At 38.4% G+C, this 23,011-nt stretch overlaps 1 protein-coding gene across 1 annotated transcript; it reads right to left on the bottom strand.

The window, feature by feature from the left end:
* Nucleotides 1-1,530: 1,530 nt before the first annotated feature.
* On the bottom strand, nucleotides 1,531-22,319 carry LOC148126445 (uncharacterized). Its single transcript, XM_087930404.1, has 2 exons — nucleotides 21,668-22,319; nucleotides 1,531-1,661 (listed from the first exon to the last, which is right to left on the bottom strand). Exons 1-2 carry the CDS (start codon nucleotides 22,317-22,319, stop codon nucleotides 1,531-1,533), a joined length of 783 nt encoding a protein of 260 aa, XP_087786530.1.
* Nucleotides 22,320-23,011: the final 692 nt, after the last annotated feature.

The raw sequence follows: 23,011 nt of genomic DNA, 5'->3' as shown, positions 1-23,011 counted from the left end.
AACTCTCCAGCTGGTTGGGGGTTGAAATCTGCACACCTTCAAGTTGCCAATTTTGAAAATACTGACCTAGATCATTCCAGAGTACAGATCATGGAGTAATGTCCTTTAGTTAAAGGAAGTCAATTTTAGTTAAATTGTAAGGAGAACTTACTAGCATCAACCGAAGTTCACAATGATGCTAAATACCTAGAGAGAAACTATGCTCCCCTTCACTAAATATGGAGGCTCAAAACATCTGCCATGAATGCTTTTATTTGGATTCCTGTGATGAGCAAGGATTGAATTTGATGGTTTTAATGGCTCTTTCCAGTGCTGTGAATATCCCAAGTATTTCCCACAGAGCTGACAGATGGCTTTTCACACCATCTGACACAAAACAGATGACAATGTCTATTTCTGCCTTCTAGAAATGGAAGGAATGAGAAGAAAATAAGAAAACTGGAGTTAGATATTAGGAGAAAAGGGGGAAAGGCCATTATTTATTTATTTAACTAATTGATTACATTTGGAAGTGGCCCAAGGCCAAAGTGAATCTGGGCAATTTGCAATTAAAAAATAAGAAATACTCATAAAACCAAACAAAATTGATATATGTATGTCCAAAAAACATACAACAAAGAAAAAAGAGCACCCAACAAGAACCCAACACCCAACCTAGCCCAAGCCTGAGTCTTCAAGGACTTTCCAAATGTCATCAAGGTGAAAGCTGTAGTAATCTTTTGGGAGATTGTTTTCTAGAGGGCAAATGTCACAAGAGACAAAGTATATTTCCTAGGTCTTGATAGATGTATGGTTTAATCAAAGGGACTTGAAGTCCTTCTATTCTGTGTGATCTCACTGGACAGACAGAAACAATTGGAGGTAGGCTGTCCTTCAAATGACCAGTCTCTGTGCCATGAAGGGCTTTAAAGGTGATGACTAACACCTTGAGTTGTATGAGGAAGCTTATTGGAAATTACTACAGCTCACTGAACAAGGATGCCATGGCATACCTATATTTGCTTGTGCCACCCCATTCTGGATGAGTTATAGCTTACACATAAAGCTCATTGCAATACTGCAGTGTATTACAGAAAAAGAAAGAAGTGGCTCATGTAAGAAATAGATGAATCTTTAACTCTGCAACCCCTGACCCAGGAAAAATGCTTAGCATCCATATTTTACAATATAGGTACACATCTGTATTCCTAGGGACATGTATGCCTCCTGAACATTTTGGATACAGTCTTAGAGACTTAGTTTTACTCATTTGCAATTATTATTATCATAGTTGGAAGAAAAATATTAAATAAAGAACTGTATTTAACTTCAACTAAAATGTACATTTAAATGAAGTGATATTAATTTTGTTTCTGTTGTGGCCCCACTTTTACTGTTTAGAGTGAGACATTTGGTATGCTATTTAAAGTGAAGTGACCATCTGGGTTCTAAAAAATTGTGTAGGGGTATTTATAAGGACAGTTAACATCTAGCCTGGGGTTTATGGAGATTCTCAATCATCCAGGTCATAGTTGCCCCTAAAGTGCTTTTTTAAGAGGGAACTGGACTTTCTTGAAGAGGCCAACAAGTGGCATCATTAGCAACTGTTAAGAACTTAGCAAAATCAACCATTGTTGCTTGTTGGTGACATCGTGGACCATCACTAGGGAAATTCTGGAGAGCTGTGAAGAGCAATATCAGCAGTAAATAGAATTATATGTCAAAGCGCAAATCTTGGTGAGTTCACCAACAAGACTTTTCATTATATGAGCTATTCTTGAGATGTGTGATATGGGGCAGAATCAGTAGCAGGCTTTATGGTCAAAACCGATTTCAGGCTCTTATCCTTGCCATCACTGACAATTAGCTATTCTGTACATTGTGTATATCTCAGATGTAGCTTTTTAGGCTGAAAAATTCAATTCCATGGGATTATCAAGAAGCACTTGTACAAGGAGCTCCTTGATAAGTAGAAAGATTTTTCCTTTCTTTTGGAATAATGTTGGGAAAATGAGGGCAATTAGCATATTTACATCCCTTTGAGTTGTCTATCAACATTCTCATTAATCTAGTAGACAGCAGTCTAAGCATGCAACAAGTGCATATGCAACAGAAATCTCATTGGTTGACCTACTGATTAGCTACATTGGGACTTGGATGTAGGGACAAGCATCTTTCTGGTTCTTCAACTTTTGTTGAGCACAGTATATTCCCCAATCATATTCAAAGATTAGTAATTGCTTGTGCCTACAACTCTGTCCCTTACAAAGCAGGCAAACGTTGACTCGGTGTCTAAAGATTTTTAAGAATAAGAGAATGGGAATAAGGAAGCTAAGATTGAATCTCTGCAAGATAGTGATGTTTACTTATAAACTACACTGCATATGTCACTTGTTTCTTTGTTACTTTTGAAGCAATCTCCCAAAAGAACTGGGTCTCAGATAAGGAGTATCTCTAGGTTCACAGCTACTGTTAGGTAGGTAGGTACACGGTATACTCAAAGGGGTTTTTGTCAAGCTCTTTACCAGATGTGATCCTACCTGGAGCATAATGCACTGTCAGCATCTCCCATAACAACTACTGTAGTGCACTTTGTGCTGAAGGCTACCCAGATGCTACAGTTTGTTAAGAGCTACCTGTATTTTTAAATGCTGCATTGGCCATCAATTTAAGAAGGTTTTACGGCTCATTATGTATGATGTCTGTTATGAATTAGCAGTTATGTACCAGAAGAATTGCCTTCTCCAAATAGAAATGACTTCTTTGGCATTTACAGCCAGAATTTACAATACTTTTCTAGGGGATGAAAATAAGAGTACACTGTCTCATTAATGCTGTTGACCACTCTTCCTTCTGAATTTCAAGAAATGCCCTTCTTGAATTTTCAGAGAGCCTTGAAGGCCAAACTTTTGAACAAAGGTTTTATAGTTGGCAACTATAGATGAAGTGTTTTGTTTGGTGGCTGTTAGCTGATGTTTTTAGAAATTGGCACTATAAATATTGTAATTGACTATTTGCCAATTAATAGCTCTGTGATATTTTCTTAAATATTTAAATCCTGTAGTTGCACATAAGTCCTTCCTTCCTTCCACATATTTGGCTCCTGAAGCTCTTCACCTAGCCATTAAAATTAGATCTAGTTTTATGCTTCTTTAACTTTAGCACTTTCAGTGGATTTGCTCACGATTTCTCAAGCAGCTGGAGAACAAAATTAGTCTTGCTTGCATTTTCCTTTCAGTTACTTCTTGAACAAGGTAATAAAACAAAGTAACAGCAGGCTAATACAGCTTTCAGTATTTAGGAACTTAAGCAGAACTGAATATAATTCCTTTGCTGATTGTCAGTGTAAATTCCCAGAGTGTCTCATATGTCCTAAAGAACAGTTGTCTTATCCAGCAGTATATTTTTTAGGCCTGTCTCTAGGCCTTGATAAACAGTAGATAAAATGTACTCTTTCCTCTTCAACTCTGAATCTGTTACTGAAATGGATTAAATATTTGCCATCTTAAATAAAAATGAAAAGCACATTTATACAAATTTTAGGTTTATTTTGCTGTTTCAACTCTTGACAGATATTTTAGAATGAAAATATTGTAACTGCATATATAGTTACTGGTTAAAAGTAACACCCACTCTTTTCACTTGGAACTTCATTGAATCCATAATATACAACTGATTATTCAGCCAAATCCACTAACCTAATATTATATTTCTGGTGTGATATGTGAATAGAATAGAATAGAATAGAATAGAATAACAGAGTTGGAAGGGACCTTGGAGGTCTTCTAGCCTAATCCCCTGCTTAGGCAAGACACTCTACACCACTTCAGACAAATGATTATCCAATCTCTTCTTAAAAACTTCCAGTGTTGGAGCATTTACAACTTCTGGAGGCAAGTTGTTCCACTGATTAATTATTTTGTCAGGAAATTTATCCTGAGTTCTAAGCTGCTTCCTGTCTAAGTTCTAAGTTGCTTCCTGTCCTACCCTCAGATGCTTTGGAGAATAGCTTGACTCCATGTATGTATGTATGTATGTATGTATGTATGTATGTATGCATGCATGCATGCATGCATGCATGTATGTATGTATGTATGTATGCATGCATGCATGCATGAATTGTAACAACACTAAATTGCTTTTCATTACACTATCATTACTACACATAATGGCTCCATAATGTTACATTTACTCTCTATTTTCTTTATGAACAAGAAAATAATATGATCTTCATTATCATAAAAGCCCTGGTGGTGTACTGGTTAGACTGCATTATTGACTTGATGGGCTCAAGCTTCAGCTTTCCATCCTTCCAAAGTTGATAAAATGAGGACCCAAATTGTTGGGAGCAGTATGCTGGCATTGTAAAATGCTCAGAGAGTGCTGCAAAGCACTATGGAGTGTTATATATATCTAAGTGCTATTGCTATTATAGTATGTGAGAGAAGAAAGAATATTTAAGTCTGAGATTCAGACATGTGTTTACTTGTTCCCAGTTGTGAAATGTAGATAGAAAAAGTGGATAGAAAAAATATTGAAGTGATTCCATTGTGTATTTAGATTTGTAGCAGAGGTGGTGTTCAGCAGGTTCTGACCAGTTCTGGAGAACTGGTAGCGGAAATTTTGAGTAGTTCAGAGAACCAGCAAATACCACCTCTGACTGGAGATTTTACAGTATCCTTCCCCTGCCACACCCACTAAGCCATGCCCATAGAACCAGTAGTAAAAAAATTTGAATCCCACCACTGATTTGTAGATGCATGGCTTAACTATGTTAATACTTGATGCCCACAATTTAGTAGTGTACATTTATGACACTGTAAATGTCTTCATATTTTTATACAATGACTTAACTCATAATGAATATAAGAGCAAGGAACAAGGAATAAAAGCTATGTGATGATGGGGTGAATAAAATTGTGAATTATAATGGGAAATGACTCCCAGAAACTTTATAGTTTTATTTCTTTTAAACACTTAAAAAACCTAATTTGCTAACAAGAAGATCTGAGAATATAAAAGCATCATCTTTTAGAATTGGAATGGCTTATTAAGACTGTCTCTGCTTAATGCTGGATTATAAATAAAAGTATCTCTAAACTCCAAAGAATACATACAGTGGAGCCTTCCCTTGGCAAGTGATTCTGTGTTAAGTAGCAACTTTTAAATAAATACAAAAATCTGACAATTTTTGCCAAACTTGTAAACAGTTTGAAATGTTTAATGTTAAATGTTTGCCTAGCGTGGATGACTCTAGTGGACTAATTTACAGAATTAGTCTGTTTCTACAAAAGAACAGATTGACTTCCTACATTGTAGAAAAGCTGATTTCCTTAGAGGATCCAATCTGGGTCAGTCACTGGGATCAAAGATTTTGTCTTCCAGGGTTTTGGACTCATGCTGGACCCCATCAGGAAACTTCTCTGTGTGCTTTGGGTTGTTCTATGTGTGTATTTACTGTATATGGTGATTGTTGTATGTGGCTTTTTAGATGTAAATTGGGGTGTTTTTGGCTGGCTATTAAGTCATTGGCTGTTGGAGCCCTCCTCTCTTAAGTTCTTGATAAAGTGGGGGTAAATCAGCACTTCCATTGATTGATGGGGGCTTTACCAGGCTTCAAAAATTCCCCTGGATGTTTTTGTGTCTGCCAGTCCAACAATCTTAGTAGCTGCAAAATTGAAAATATGTCCTTCCATATGTTTCTTGCAATGTGAGGCTTCCAGTGAGTTTGGATCTCCTCGTCTGATTGCTCGCTTGTGCACCTGCAATCTGGTGGCTAGCTTCCTCCCCATCCATCCTACATAGTCACAAGGCAATCCATGCAGGGGATCCAGCAGATTATATTGGAAGTATCTTCCACCTCCAAACAATTTTTACAGTGCATAATTTGTCCTCATATGGTAGCCTCTGGGTGGTGTGAGATGCCCATTTGCAGATCCCAGAAGCTGTGTTCTACTGCTTCCAAAATGTTTTTAATGTTTAGCCTGTTTCTTGCTTTCTCTCTCCATCGTGTTGCACAGACATATTGTAACAAATGATTGTGGGTACCCATTCTTCCTGAATTGTTAATTTAGGTACCTGCTCTCCAACTATTTGGATTGCTGGGTGCTACAGTGGGTCTCACCTTGCTGTATGATGTTCTGATGGAACTCTGTGTGACAGTGGATGGTTTTAATGAACATAAATGACCTAAAAGTTTTGGATTTGTCCAAAGTAGGGTTGTTTTATCTGCTTTGCTTTATTTCTCCTGAGATATTTTCTGAGTTAAGGGATTGCTGCTATTCCAGGTGACAGCATCGAAGACTCTTAGAGGACACAGATCTAAACTTTTCAGTTCTGATAGGACATTAACATGAGATTTCATTGCAAGACACCTGCCCCATGGACATCAAATAATAGGCTGTAATCATGGTGCATTGTAAGTATGTATACTGCATGTGTTTTGCAAAGTGATCTCTAACTGTAATTATTGTGGGAGCATTTGTCAGTTTTCCATTTCTATTTTCTAATAATAGCACATGACTAAAAGAATGGCAATTAAATCAATGGAACATTATTTGGCCTTCTTAGCAACCTACTTTTTAGTTTGAGAATAGCATCTCTGCTCATAAAATTGTATAATTCAACTTGCTGGAAGAGATGCAGTGTTCCAATTTTTTTTTTAACAGCAACATTTTAAAATTAAATACCTCAAGTACAGATATAGAAAAGGCCATCTAAATCTCTGCCATGATGCTGCTGGTCAGTATAGATGATACTGATCTAGATAAATCAATGATTTGATCTGACATAAGGCAGATTCCTATCTTTGTGGCAGATCATATAACGGTGCCAAAAGATTTTGCAGTATTGAAAGAGGACAACAACAAAGGGGAAAATATAGACTTCGTAGCCTTTTTCAGTCAATAACCTTGCTTGTTCCCTCTTCACAATAGCGCCTCACTGAACTAAAGAATTAAAATGTAATTCATCCAGCATTAACAGATCTATAGTATAAGACATTGAGTCCACCAGATATAATGTACATTAAACTTTTTCCTTATTTGAAAAGGCCCTTAAAACATGTGTGACAAATAGCTGATAACTAATTTGACCTAAACAGGAGTATTATAAAGTAAGCCCAACTGGTTTCTTACAATTTAAGATGACTAGAATTGCAGCTCTGAAAGGGGAAGTCCTTGTTTTTTTTTTTATTTATTTATTTATTGTCAATTGCTTACAAAATAATAGGTATAAGTAAAAACATAGTTATGAATACATGGATGCATATAAGAAAAATAAAAAATAAAAATAAAAGAAACAATAGGACAGGGATGGTAGGCACATTGGTGCGCTTATGCATGCCCCCTACAGACCTCTTAGGAAAGGGGTGAGGTCAATAGTAGACAGTCTAAGGTTTTAGGGTTTGGGAAAGAAACCACAGAGTCAGGTAGAGTATCCCAGACATTGAACACTCTGTTGCTGAAGTCATATTTCCTGCAATCAAGTTTGGTGTGATTAACCTTGAGTTTGTTTCTATTGTTTGCTCTTGTGTTGTTATGGATGAGTCTGAAGTATTCATTGACAGGTAGGACATTGCAATGTATAATTTTATATACTATACTTAGATCGGACTGAAGGAGGCGTAGTTTTCTAGGTCTAGAATTTCAAGTCTGGTGGCATAAAGGTATTCTGCAATGAGTAGAGAAGTGGAGAAGTCTTCTTGTGAAATATTTCTGGACTTTTTCAACTATGTTAATATCAGATACATAATGTGGGTTTCAGACTGATGAGCTGTATTCTAGTATTGGTCTCACAAATGTTTTGTCCTTCTTCTTCAGAGATCTTCCCTTCAGTTCCCTCTTCAGTTGTATTTGGACTACTGAAATGGAAAGGGAATTTATTCAATAGCCAAAACCCAGTTTGATTTCCTAGCAATCTCAATTTTTCCAAGTCCACAAACAGTATCTTCTTGCCAGTTATTTAGATCCAATTCCCTTCTGCTTTCCTCAAGCAGGAAAAACTCTATTTCTCTATGAAAACCGTATCTGTTTCACTCCTAGTTATTCTCAGACCAAATTTATCTTCTTCAGATATGGCTTGTATATATATATGAGATCAGATGATACAATGGCATTTACCTGCTTCATTCATACAGTGTTGTTTTTAGACCAGTCTACAGGAAAATGTACCAGATGGAACAATATCAAATACACTGAAGAATCAGTAAAAGGTGATTGATTGATTATATGCCATCATGCATTTTCTCCATAATAATCTATTCCTAGCCCATTGTTCCAAAGTTCTACTCATTGCTAGATAGTTTGCCAACTAACTCACATTAGCTATCAAATGACATAAAATGTATAGACACTTCTAGTTATACTCAACCACTTTTTCACTTTTCTGTCAAGCAATCATAAAATTCATGAGATGCAGAAATAATTGATTCAGCAATCTATTAGCCCAGAAATGGTTGCAAATCTATCATAACTGAGCTAAGTTGTTCAAGCAGAGGATTACATGAATATTGATATCTCAGAATGGGTAGATTGTGTCATAGTGGGGCAATTAGCTTCAGCAGCACAAAAACTGGCTATAGCTATAAAGCTATTTAACAATTGAACAGTCCATGAAACAGTATTTTCTGGATGAATTTTAAATACACAATTCTATAAGTTACAACAAAGAAACAACCTAAATGCATATGTGTTATTTGAAAAATCTGCCACATTATCAAATTGTATCCATATTTAGATAATTGTCAAACATTTTTTTTTTAAATCCAAAACATCAATACAGTGAAAGTGTTAGAACATAGAAATTGGTCAGCCCAATCCTGCAGTGTATAAAAAATGCCATATACATTCTCATGGCTTTAACTCAGTGTGTTCCCATCACTTGGTTCATATTAATAAATCTGGTAGTTTCCAAAATCAAAGGACTTGGAAACTTCCTTTAAAACACAGGTGAATAAAACTGCTGAAGCACAAAACATGCATTATACTTAAGAGCAACTATAATCTTTTTCAAGAAGGGGATGATCTATAACATTTAGGTAGTTTGAGTTTCAAAGGAAAGGTTTCATATATTTATCTGGTCTATTTTACACAATGTAGAAAATCTCTGGGCACAAGGAAAAATTGTCTGCTGTGAACTCCATTTGGGCATCAGGAAGGGTATCCAGCCAGTAAATGCTCAGCTCCAATCAGTCACCCCGACCCCCACCCTGAAGCAAAGGTTTGCAGGATCATTAAAAAGGGAAAAATCACACAATGTAGAAAGATTAAGTATACTTTAATGACCTTTTGTAGGGGGATAGCAGAATTTAAACCATATTAACTCTCCAAATAACCATGTTATTCTCCAAAAAAGGTTCTATTTTAATAAATTAAACTTGTCCCAACTTTGTAATTACAAAGCAAGTTTGGCAGAGCAAATGACATGTTTTATTGCATTTCTGAAAGGGGAGTTTCAGTACCAAAAAAATAAACAACAATCAGTCTCAGAAAAGCAGATATATATATATATGGCATGGAACAGAGACTAAGCTGTAATCTAAGGGGAAAAGAAGAGGAAAACAGTAGAAATTATTTCTGAGTTAATATCTATAAAATCATTTGGTGAATTATTGTGAAATCAACAGAGGTTGATTGGAAGTAGTAATTTATATATCACTTCTCAATGCTTTACAGCCCTCTCTAAGTAGTTTACAGAGTCAGCATATTGCCCCCAACAATCTGGGTCCTCATTTTACTGACTTTGGAAGGATGGAAGCAGAGGTGTTATTCAACTGTTTCGCACCTCCTCGGATGAACAGATAGCGGTTATTTGGAGTGGGTCACTGAACCGGTGGCGCCCCCTGGCTGGCCACGCCCCCAGCCATGTCACCCGGTCGCTCACTTGCGATCACTCTCCTAGCTTTCCATTCCCCATGTCCTCTTTCTCCCCGGGGGAAAGGAAGAAAGGCATGGACGCTGCAAGTATCGCTTTCTCTGTGTGAGTAAAGTGCCTGGAGTGCGAAGGAGCACATTCTGACAGAGCGGGTGGGGGGTGAATTGAACCTTGGAGCACTTTTGCAATGTAAAAGAAATGCATTTTGGAAGCAGGTCCTTTAAAAACTTCTCCAAGGATTCTCCATGGACGCTGCAAGTTTCACTTTCCCCTTGTGAGTTAAAGTGCTGGAGTGAGAAGGAGTACAGTCTGACAGAAGGAGTGAGGAGATCCACTCCAGTCTTGGAGAAATTTAAAGGAGCTGCTTCCAAAATGCTTGTCAGTTAAGTGCTCTGTGTGTGTGTGTGTTGTTGTTGTTGTTTTTGTGTGTGCGTATGAGAGAGAGAGAGAGAGAGAGACAGACAGACAGAGACAGAGACAGAGACAGAGACGGGGGGGGGAAAGGGAGAGAAAAAAAGAAAAAAAATAGGAAGAGAGAGAGCGAGAGATAAAACTCTGTGCTATTATTTTTAATTGTTCCATTATTTATCATGTGTTAATATTTTACACTGTCCCTACACCTAGAGTGATTTTTCTGCCTTTCTTTTGCCCAGGGCTACCACATATTTTTCAGGGTTTACATCAATTCAATGTCAATAGTCCAAAGCATAAAATACACATATGTTTAATAAGAGTTGAAGGGACCTTGGAGGTCTTCTAGTCCAACCCCCAGCTCAGGCAAGAAAACTGAGGATGCCAAACTCTGAGTAGAAATCCTGGGAAGGGTGTCAGAATAATACTTAGAAGGGACCTTGGGGTGAACCCTATACCATTTCAGAGAAGTGGCTGTCCAGTCTTTTCTTAAAAACTTCCAGTGATTGAGCACCCAGAACTTCTGGAGACAGGCAGTTCTACTGGTTAATTGTTCTCACAGTCAGGAAGTTTCTTCTTAGGTTTAGGTTGCTTCTCTCTTTGTTCATTTTCCATCCATTGCTTCTTGTTTGCATTCTGCTTCTTTGTAAAATACATTGTCCCCCTTTCTTTGTGGCAGCCCCTAAGCCTGTTGCCTATCTTTGTGGCAGCCCCTAAGCCTGTTGCCTATCACACTCTTGAGTAAAGCATGTGAGCCATTTCCTCCTTTCAGTGGTCCATGAAAGTACATCTATAGTATGCAGATAATAAAGTCAAAAAAGGTGAACAACATTTTTACAGAACTATAGGTAAGTTGAGGCTGGGTGACAAGGAATGGCTGGGAGGGGAGGGGCCAGGTGAGGCATCCCTTGATGTGAGTGATATTGAGTTGGCCATGCCCACCCAGTCACATGACCACCAAGCCATGTCCACCCAGTCACATGACCACCAAATCACACCCACCTACTCACATGACCACCAAACCACACCCACCAAATAAGTCACACCCACAGAACTGGTAATAAAAATTTTTGAATTCCACCACTGGATGGAAGGCTCAGTCAACCTTGAGCCTGGTGAGATTCGAACTACCAAATTTCAGGTAGCTGGCAGTCAGCAAAAGTAGCCTGCAGTACTGCATTCTAGCCACTGCACTACCATGGGTTAGGTTTTTAACAGATAATCAGAGTTGGAAGGGACCTTGTAGGTTATCTAGTCCATATAACATAATTCCCAGTAAGTTTTTATAGCATTCTTTTCATATTATATATAGGATCAGATGCCTTCTATAAACTCCATATACAAGAAAACTACCAACAATTTCAATGCTTTCAAATGATTGTTACTGCCACTTGTTCAACAAAAGGCATTTGTGACATGATTGTCAAATAGTATAGATAGACAGACAGATGGACAGATATAGATAGACATAGACATAGACATAGACATAGACATAGACATACATACATACATACATATATATATATATATATATAAATAAAAGAATATGGAGGAAGGCTCTAAATAAAGCAAAGAGAAATATGAGGTTTATTGAATAAGTAAATTATCTGAACTAAATGGAAACCCATTTAGGGATACTGAATCTACATGATTGTTATTTGCACAGATGCCCAGAATTGCTAGATTCTGGAGAAGAAAGATCTTGGATGTCAGATCTCAAGAGAGTACTAAGAAATAAAGATCTCTGGATTTTCCTTCCTCTTGTGGCTAAAAAAATGAAGGAGGTAGAGATGTCACAATAAACATAGGTACTGATAACCTTTCTAAATTCATTATAAGGACACAGATTTTTTTTCTCCTTTGTTACCTATCTTTTAGTATGAATATCTAACAACTCTGGACAAACTATAAGGGCATAATGAGATCGTTAACCTAATTTCATGAGGACTTTTGCCTCGATTTCAGAACCACTTCAGGATGTACTCATAGGGTACCTCGTGCACTTTATGAACATTTACTTTCTTTCTTACAAATGATTTTTTTTCTGTGTTGCTTTCAAAATCAACCCCCTGTTTTTATTAGAACCATTACCGATTCTGATAACTCTTCAGTAGGCAGTGAAGGATTACATTGCAAATAACTATATTATAAGTACTGTCAAACAGCCAGAATTGATTAGTATATATTTAATGGCAGTGTGTATTTGATGTGCTAATCTAATAGAGTTTTCAGTCTGGAAATAAGAAGGCATAGTTATTAAGGCCATTATTATATTGTCTTATTAGTCTTCTCAAAAAAATACTTTTTCATTCTTGTGCCAGGTGAGCACCCAGATAATGCATTATTGAAGATAATGATTTAAAAGACATTCTACCTAGATGACATCTGGGGTCTGATTCTGATTCTAGGCAAAAATGAGAAAAATGAGAAAAGATCTTTGACAGTCAAATGTGCATATCGTAAATGAGCACTATAGGAAATGGGAGGAAGACATTGCTATCTAGAGCATGGCTATATTAATTCATACATAGAGTAATTTCCCCCTATTTCTGAGTCTGTGTCTAAAAAACTATCAATGTATCCTTTAGGAATATAATACAGTACTGACTTTATTGTCACTGTTGACCAGTGTTCCACTACAGTGAAAATGTGTACACGTATATCAACACTACTAATGTAGAACTATACATTGTATTAATTAGATTAGTTTAATGACTGTTCATCTTGTAAAAGCATGGCCTTGTCGTAAGTACATTGTTTTCAGTGCTTTTCTAACTGTTCAAAGTCCATGCTCTTACAAGTTGGGAATTGGCACATAGTTACAATGGCTATAGCATATTAAGAGTCATGTGATCACTATTTGTAATCTCCCCAATGGGGTCTGACAAAGTCAATGAAAGAAGCTGAATTTACTTAGCAACCATGCAATTTGTTTAAAGATCACAGTAAATAAGGTTGTAAAATCGAGCATAACATAAGCACAACACAATTTAATGACCACATGACGTAACACTAGAAGTTCTAATCCCAATTATGGTCATAAATCAAAGACAACTTAGATAGATAGCATTAAAGGTTCTAAAGTTTACCTTTATCTGTGCATGGAAAATTGTGGATAGTAGAAGACTATTCTATCAGCAATTGTAGGACTTTGTACTTGATAACATATAATTTATGGAGGAGAACTTGAATTATTCCATGTAACAGATGTGATTAGGTAAGTGGTTCATGACACAGGGGGGTATCAAATATGTCTAAAATATGCAAGCTAAATTAAGCACATTAAAATATATATCCATATACTATATCCATCAAACTTATGTAAATTGTGATGATGTGTGTGTATGTGTGAGAGAGAGTTTGTGTGTTTGTGGAAAGGGGGAAGTTCCCTCCGGTCAGATAATCTTCAGCAGGCAAAGATTTATCTTGTGATCTTTCCCTGCTTTATTCATAACGTTGAAAAATTAGCTTAAACAATTGAACAAATTTCTCTTCTCCTTCATTATTCTTCCTTCAAAGATTTCAAAATCAAGCCTGGCATACAAGAAAAAAAGTAAATTTACCCTAATTCTTGTAGGTTGTGGCTAATGCAGCATACAGTTTGCCACAACAAGGCCTCTTAGTGTAGATCATAGGGAATAAATGTTATCAAAATATAAATGACTATTATTTTGTTGAACAGAAAAAAATATATATATATATATATATATATATATATATATATATATATATATATATATATATATATATATATATATATATATATATATATATATAGATGGATCTTTGGTTGTTCAGGTTTTCTCCCGCGTAAGATTCGAAGTATCTAGGCAACGTTTCGATGAAGTCTCATTCATCATCTTCAGGCTTCTGTCTCCGGCTCTGTGCTTCTCAGAGTAATGTGAGATTGCAGCTGCTTCCTCCTTTTAACTGCCAGTGGGGTGGGACTTGATTGGGTGGGGGCTTGGCTGTGTTCTGATTGGGTGGGGTGTGTTCTCATTGGTAGGGGTTTGGCTGTGTTCTGATTGGTTGGGGGTTAGCGTGTTCTGATTGGTTGGAGGCGTGTTCTGTTCAGGTGGGGGCTTGGTTGTGCTCAGGTTAGTCTTAGTTGCTGGGGGATTTGAGCTGGTGAGTTGTGATCTTGCTGTTTGGCTTCTAGTTCGTGGTCCTGCTGCATCTTCATAGTGGGTGTCGGTTTGCTTCATGTATGGCTCAGAGGGGTTTGAAGTGGGTAGTGATGCAGCTGCAGTGCAGCTTCTGGTCCATGGTCGTGTATCATTTTCTGAATGGGTGGGAGTCTGTTTTCTATATGGAAGTGTGGTGGTGGCATCTTGTGTGGCTCTCATGGGTGTGGGTCTGGTGTCCTTCTTCATGTTAGGTACTCGTCTGTTCATGAGGGCGGGTTTCCAAATGGCTGGAAGGCGGGAGGTGTCATCTCGTTTGTTCATGCTGTGTGGGCGTTTTCTATCTCTATGGCTTCTCTGATTATTCTGCTGTTGAAGTGTTCGGTTTTGGCGATAGTTCTGGTATTTTTAAAATCAATTTCATGTCCTGTGGCTTTGAGGTGTTGGACCAGGGAAGAGGTCGTTTCTTCTTTTTGATTGAGTTCTTATGTTCTTCAATGCGTGCACTTATTCTTCTGTTAGTTTGTCCAATGTATGTGGTAGGGCAGGCAGTGCAGGGATTTCGTATACTCCTTGGTTTTCTAATTCGATTTTGTCTTTGGGGTTTCTTAGGATGGTGGATATTTTTCTGTTTGTGCAGAATGCTGTTTTGATGTTGTGTTTTTGGAGGATCTTGCTAATTTTGTCTGTAGTGCCTTTTATATATGGGAGGAGGGCTTTGCCGTTTTCTTGTTCTCTGTCTTGGATTTTGGTTGGGGTTTCTTTTTGGATTAGGTGGGTAATCTTCTTTCTTTGGAATCCATTGGCTGTAAGTACGTTGGTGAGAGTGTGTAGTTGGGTTTTTGGTGTTGTTCATCGGCTAAGCATTTTGTTCTGGAGATGAGTGTCTTGGCTACGGAATTGATCTGTGCTGGGTGGTGGTGTGAGAGTGCATGTAGATAGCGGTTAGTATGTGTTTTCTTCTGGTAGATGGTGTGTCCTAGGGAGCCATTGGATCTTTTGTATACCAAGACATCTAGGAAGGGAAGTTGATTGTTGGCTTCTGTTTCCATGGTGAATTGTATTTTGGGGTGTAGGCTGTTGAGGTATGTGAGGAAGTTGTTCAGTTTTTCTTTCCCGTGTGGCCAGATTATGAAGGTGTCATCTACGTATCTGAGCCAGAGTTTGGGTTTGTGGTCGTATTTTTCTAGAGCTTGTGTTTCAAAGTGTTCCATGTAGAGGTTTGCGATGACAGGTGAGAGGGGTGATCCCATGGGTGCTCCTTCTATTTGTTTGTATTTTTGTCCATTGTAGGTGAAGTATGTATTGGATAGGCAGTGGTTGGTTAGATCTAGGATGTGCTTGGGGGGGTTGTATTTGTTTTGGATGGCTGTCAAGGCTTCTTTTATTGGCACTTGGGTGAAGAGGGATATGACATCGAAGCTTACTAGTAGGTCTGCACTACTTAACCTGAAAGAAGACACCAGCATAATAATCCTACCAGCAGACAAGGGCAACACGACAGTGGTTATGAACACATCTGACTACCAAACCAAGCTAACCAACCTACTCCAAGACCCCACATACAAACCCCTAAAGACAGACCCCACCACCTACCTAGAAAAAACTACCAAATCCAAAATAAAAGCCTCCCCCATCAGTGAAGAAATCCAGCAAGGAATCATACCCAGAGAAAAATCATCCAGATGCCCCAAGCTTTATGGTCTCCCCAAAATACACAAAGAAGGAACCCCACTCAGACCAATAGTCAGCTCCATAGGCTCATCTCTACAAAACCTGGCCAAATTCCTCGCCAAACAACTACAACCCTATGCAGAATCCATCAACTCACACGTAAGAAACTCATTCCAGTTCATCGAGATCATAAAGAAACAAAACTTACCACCTAGTGACCTACTAGTAAGCTTCGATGTCATATCCCTCTTCACCCAAGTGCCAATAAAAGAAGCCTTGACAGCCATCCAAAACAAATACAACCCCCAAGCACATCCTAGATCTAACCAACCACTGCCTATCCAATACATACTTCACCTACAATGGACAAAAATACAAACAAATAGAAGGAGCACCCATGGGATCACCCTCTCACCTGTCATCGCAAAACCTCTACATGGAACACTTTGAAACACAAGCTCTAGAAAAATACGACCACAAACCCAAACTCTGGCTCAGATACGTAGATGACACCTTCATAATCTGGCCACACGGGAAAGAAAAACTGAACAACTTCCTCACATACCTCAACAGCCTACACCCCAAAATACAATTCACCATGGAAACAGAAGCCAACAATCAACTTCCTTCCTAGATGTCTTGGTATACAAAAGATCCAATGGCTCCCTAGGACACACCATCTACCAGAAGAAAACACATACTAACCGCTATCTACATGCACTCTCACACCACCACCCAGCACAGATCAATTCCGTAGCCAAGACACTCATCTCCAGAACAAAATGCTTAGCCGATGAACAACACCAAAAAACCCAACTACACACTCTCACCAACGTACTTACAGCCAATGGATTCCAAAGAAAGAAGATTACCCACCTAATCCAAAAAGAAACCCCAACCAAAATCCAAGACAGAGAACAAGAAAACGGCAAAGCCCTCCTCCCATATATAAAAGGCACTACAGACAAAATTAGCAAGATCCTCCAAAAACACAACATCAAAACAGCATTCTGCACAAACAGAAAAATATCCACCATCCTAAGAAACCCCAAAGACAAAATCGAATTAGAAAACCAAGGAGTATACGAAATCCCCTGCACTGCCTGCCCTACCACATACATTGGACAAACTAACAGAAGAATAAGTGCACGCATTGAAGAACATAAGAACTCAATCAAAAAGAAGAAAAACGACCTCTTCCTGGTCCAACACCTCAAAGCCACAGGACATGAAATTGATTTTAAAAATACCAGAACTATCGCCAAAACTGAACACTTCAACAGCAGAATAATCAGAGAAGCCATAAAGATAGAAAAACACCCACACAGCATGAACAAACGAGATGACACCTCCCGCCTTCCAGCCATTTGGAAACCCGCCCTCATGAACAGACGAGTACCTAACATGAAGAAGGACACCAGACCCACACCCATGAGAGCCACACAAGATGCCACCACCACACTTCCATATAGAAAACAGACTCCCATCCATTCAGAAAATGAGACACGACCATGGACCAGAAGCTGCACTGCAGCTGCATCACTACCCACTTCAAACCCCTCTGAGCCATACATGAAGCAAACCGACACCTACTATGAAGATGCAGCAGGACCACAAACTAGAAGCCAAACAGCAAGATCACAACTCACCAGCTCAAATCCCCCAGCAACTAAGACTAACCTGAGCACAACCAAGCCCCCACCTGAACAGAACACGCCTCCAACCAATCAGAACACGGCTAACCCCCCAACCAATCAGAACACAGCCAAACCCCCTACCAATGAGAACACACCCCACCCAATCAGAACACAGCCAAGCCCCCACCCAATCAAGTCCCACCCCACTGGCAGTTAAAAGGAGGAAGCAGCTGCAATCTCACATTACTCTGAGAAGCACAGAGCCGGAGACAGAAGCCTGAAGATGATGAATGAGACTTCATCGAAACGCGTTGCCTAGATACTTGAATCTTACGCGGAGAAAACCCGAACAACCAAAGATCCACATACAAATACCCGAGAACCTCAGAAAACATATATATATCAGAAAGAAAAAGCAGCTGCAACCTCACATCACTCTGAAAAGCAAGAGCCAAAGACAGAGGCCTGATGATGATGAATGAGACTTCATCGAAACGTTGCCTAGACACTTTGAATCTTACGCGGGAGAAAACCCGAACAACCAAAGATCCATATATATATATATATATATATATATATATATATATATATATATATATATATATATATATATATATATATATATATATATATATATATATATACATACATACATACATACATACATACATACATACATACATAGCAAGGCTGTTCAGACCAAAGGAATATTATGTCCACCACCCAATTTCCTATAATAGTTAATCAGATGTCCCTGGATAACCAATTTACAAGATCTTAGGGCTTATTTTATTCTTGTTCCCTAGCAACTGATTCAAAAGCATGCTGCCCTTGATCTTGGATGTGGCATTTTGCAATTAGGGTTAATAACCCTTTGCATTCATTAACAGAGCAATCTTATGCATTTAGCTATTTCATTAGCTGAATACACTTTTTTTTAATTGACTGCAGGGGTCACATTATGGCAATCCAATCAATTTGATTTATAAACCATTATTTATGCATTACTTTTTAACCCGGTAAATTATGATTTAAAAAACCATGTTTAAACAAACTGTGGTTTAATCCAATGTGCATTGTGCTCAGAATAACTTATTCCTAGGTTAATCGCCTAACTCTCTTTTAAAATTACAGTAAATTAGTAGGCATTGCCGCAGCCACATATTTTAAATATTCAGAGTTTAGGATTTATACAAAAAGGAGAATGGTATCTACTTTCAATAATGAACAAAATAGGTTTTTCTTTAAGGGTGGTTTGCATGAAATAATTCTGTAATGATACAGAAATTTATCTGGCATTCTATTAATTCACTATATAGAAAAAATGTTTTGAAATGACAGTCAAACCTATGTAAAGGTAGGATGGATTTGCCAGTTCTATAATATTCAAATTCATATCTTAGTTCAGGTCAATACATGTAGTTGTTGACTTACAACAATTCATTTAGTGACCATTCAAAGTTACAACAGCAATGAAAAAAAGTGATTACAACTGTTGTAGCATCTCCACTGACATGTGATCAAAATTCAGATGCTTGGCAACTGACATTTATGATGGTAAAGAAAAACAAGAAAGTCCAGTTGCCTCTTGAAAAAAAAATCACCTTTGGGACTTCTCAAGTTCATGTGATCAGCTTCTGCAACTTTCTGACCAGCAAAGTCAACAGAGAAGTCAGATTTACTTAACAACTGAATGATTCACTTAACAACTGTGTCAAGAAAGGTTGCAAAATGGGGCAAAATTTACTTAACAACCATCTTACTTAGCAACAGAAATTTTGAAACTAATTGTAATCATAAGTTGAGGACTACCTGTAGAAAATATGTTGCTTTCAATATTGGCAAGTTTTCTTTCAGAAAAAGTTTATACAGCAGACAAGAAGTGATTTGTTTGTCTGTTAGTTATGGATGTAGATGTCATATTGTGATTCAAAAAAAATTCCAGTAAACAGTTTGTTTGCTTCATTTGTTTTGCCAGTATAAGTAAACAGCTGTGTTTCCATAATTCAATAAAGAAACAATTAGAACTGAATATGGTGTCACATTTTTATTGGCCTGTCATTTCTTTGTTTTTCTTAAAAGGTAGTGAGGTAAAATCTGCCTGTCCAACATATGCAAACAAAGAATGGCCAGATGAATATTTTATATGTTACTATAATTGAGGCAGTCCAACAAGAGAAGACTCAAAAGCAAATACTTGATTTGGAAGTCTTCTGTGGCCCCCCAGATGTTGGCCACCAAAAACAAGAATGTCCCTATCCTTTGTGCTACTTGGTGGCTTTCTTAAAATTAATTGCACCAGAAAATTATAGGGGACTTCATGGAAAAGACAAACATTGTCTTTAAAAGAAATAGCCCATTAACATTCTCAATTTCATAACTTCATATAAAGGGTTTTATACTGTTTAATATTTTCCCCTATATAATCAGAAAACATAGTGTTAGTAAATCAGCAAGGAATAATATATGTACCACAGGTGCTTAGAAGAGAAACAGGGATGCTAACTTGCTAGTAATCATTTATTGCTTAAGTTGTTTCTAACAACACACAAGGAGTAGAACAAAGGATCTACTTCCAAAATGGTAGTAACTGCATGGACTAAGTTTCACCAACAGGTCAAAATATGCTGAAATGTACTTCAGTATCAAATCCATATATAGATCTTCTTAATACATAATAATTCAAATACCCATGGAAGAGATAAGCTTTCACTTGTCTTTGGTGAGCATGTCAGTACACCGTCATAATAATGTAGTGCATGCATGATTATTTTGATGTGAATAAACCAAATATATAATAGATCCAAAATGGGATTCACTGATCATTTGGTATTATTTCCATAAGTGGCATCTATGATGTGTAACCATCCAATTTTGTTTGGGGAAGATATTTGAAATGTTCATTAAGCTTATTTTCATGCAAGGCATGGATGAAAGGTTTGCTACAGGACTGCCAAACAGTAAAAATCTGAATTTGCTGCTAAACATTTGATCATATCTCATAAATGACAAAAAAAAAATCATTTTTTGTGGCATGTACTGAGTGGCCAGTCAATGCAGTAAAATTCCCATATTTTTATCTGCAGTGATTTTCTAAGTTCTCATAAATATTTTTATTATATCCTGCCAATAATGCTTGTCCTTTCATATTTGTCCCATGATATTGGCAGAAGTATTATTAGATGTGTATCCATATTTATTTTGTACAATTCAAGTTGGCATACATAATGCTCTCTCATCTCTTATTTTCTCCATAACAACTACTATGGGATGGAGATGGAGGACTGAAAGAAGGTGACTTGTTCATTCTCAACTATCTCAATCAGCTTTCAAACCTAAGGGAGGACTAGAATTCATGGTTTCCCAGCTTCTATTTCAATATCTTAACCACTACAGAGAACTGGTCTTGATACCAACACTGGACAAAGAATCATGTCTGAAAACATTCAGAAGTTCTATTTGTGTAAATAATAATTAACTTTATATATTTGTTTGTTTATTTATTGAATTTATATTGCCTCCTATTCACCCGTGGCTACTTGAGGCAGCTTATAGAATGTAAAACCATATTTTTTTTAAAAAGAAGAATAAAAACTAACAAAAAGAATCAAATAAATTAATAAAGTACAATAGAACAAAATCTGAAAAAAACTCACCTTCAACTCCCATCCCCCACCACAATGACAGCAGGTCACATGAGCCATTTGATGGGCTCCATCCCCCTCTGTGTTCTCCAGGCTTGTTGGCAGAACCAGGTCTTCAGTGCCTTCCAGAAGAATATTAGAGAGGAGGCCATTAAAATATCTGGGGGAATGATTTTCCAGAGAGAGGGAGCCGTCATGGAGAAGGCCCTTCTTCTGGGTCCCACCAGGTGTATCTCCCTCAGGGATGGGGCCCGCAACATTCCCTGCCTCCCCACTCTGATGAGTCAGGTAGATGTGACCGGCAAGAGATGGTCCCTTAGATAACCTGGTCCCAAGGTATGAAGGGCTTTAAAGGTGACAAGTACCTTGAATTGCACCCAGAAGCAAATTGGCAACCAATGCAGCTCCTGCAAGAGTGGTGAAATATGTGCACACCGGGGTTTGCACAAAACCATGTGGGCTGCTTCATTTTGCAGCAACTGGAGCTTCCATATGATCTTCAAGGGCAACCCCATGTAGAGCACATTGCAATAATCAAGATGGGAAGTGAGTAGGGCATGAGTGACAGTGAGTAGGGACTGTTGGTCCAGGAAAGGGCATAACTGGTACACAACCCATAGTTGTGCAAAGGCCCTCTTGGCCAAAACTGCCACATGCTCTTCAAGCAGGAGTTGTGAGTCCAGGAAAACCCCTAGATTATGCACAGAGTCTGTTTGGGGTAGTGCCACCCCATCCAAGACCAAAGGTGACAATTTCCCCTGAGCCAACAAACCCCAAACCCAGAGCCACTTGGTCTTTCTAGGGTTTAGTTTCAACCCGTTGCTCCCCATCCAGCACCTAACAGCCTCCAGACACTGCCAGATGGAGGACACAGCAACACTTAACTCACCACAGGCTGAGACATACAGCTGAGCATTATCAGCATATAGGTGATACCTCAGTCCCTGGTGATGGATGATCTCACCCAGTGGCTTCATATAAATGTTGAATGGGAGCTGAGTCCTGAGGAACCCCGTAAAGCAGTGGATGAGGGCTGGATCTCTCCCTTCCTATCAACACTGACTGAGAGCAGCTCCAGAGGAAAGAAGTGAACCAGGACAGAACAAGGCCTTCCACTCCCATCCCCTGAAACCACTCCATGAGAATCCCATGGTCAATGATATTGAAAGCTGCTGAGAGGTCAAAGTAGAACAAGTATGGATGCACCACCCACAGCCCCCTCCCCTCAGAGAGTATCCAAAAGTGTGATTTATACCATTTCTGTCTCAAATCCAGGCCTGGATGCTGACTAGTAGGATTCAAGACAATCCATTTCATCCAGAAACCTCTGGAACTGCTGCGTGACCACCTTCTCAACAATCTTCCCCAAAAAGGGAAGATTGGAAACAGGTCAGAAATTATCCAACTGGGTGGAGTCCAGAGATGGCTTCTTAAGAAGAGGACAGACCACAGACTCCTTAAAGTGCTGGGGCACCATCCCCTCCTATAGGGAAACATTAATCACCACCAGAGTCCACCCGCCTGTCACCTCCTGCGAAGTTTTCCCAAGCCAGGAGGGACATGGGTCTAAAACACAGGTGCTTGTGCGCATACTTCCTAGGATCCTATCCACTTCCTCAGGAGCAACAGGGTCAAACCATTCCTAGATAACAGGGCAAGGACCTGCCTC

The sequence above is a fragment of the Pseudonaja textilis genome, chromosome 3 (assembly GCF_049901715.1).
Source record: "Pseudonaja textilis isolate UNSWEBS1 chromosome 3, rPseTex1.2, whole genome shotgun sequence".
In the NCBI taxonomy this organism is placed as follows: domain Eukaryota; kingdom Metazoa; phylum Chordata; class Lepidosauria; order Squamata; family Elapidae; genus Pseudonaja; species Pseudonaja textilis.
Note: the sequence above shows the minus strand (reverse complement) of the source record. Positions and strands in the feature narration are given on the sequence as shown.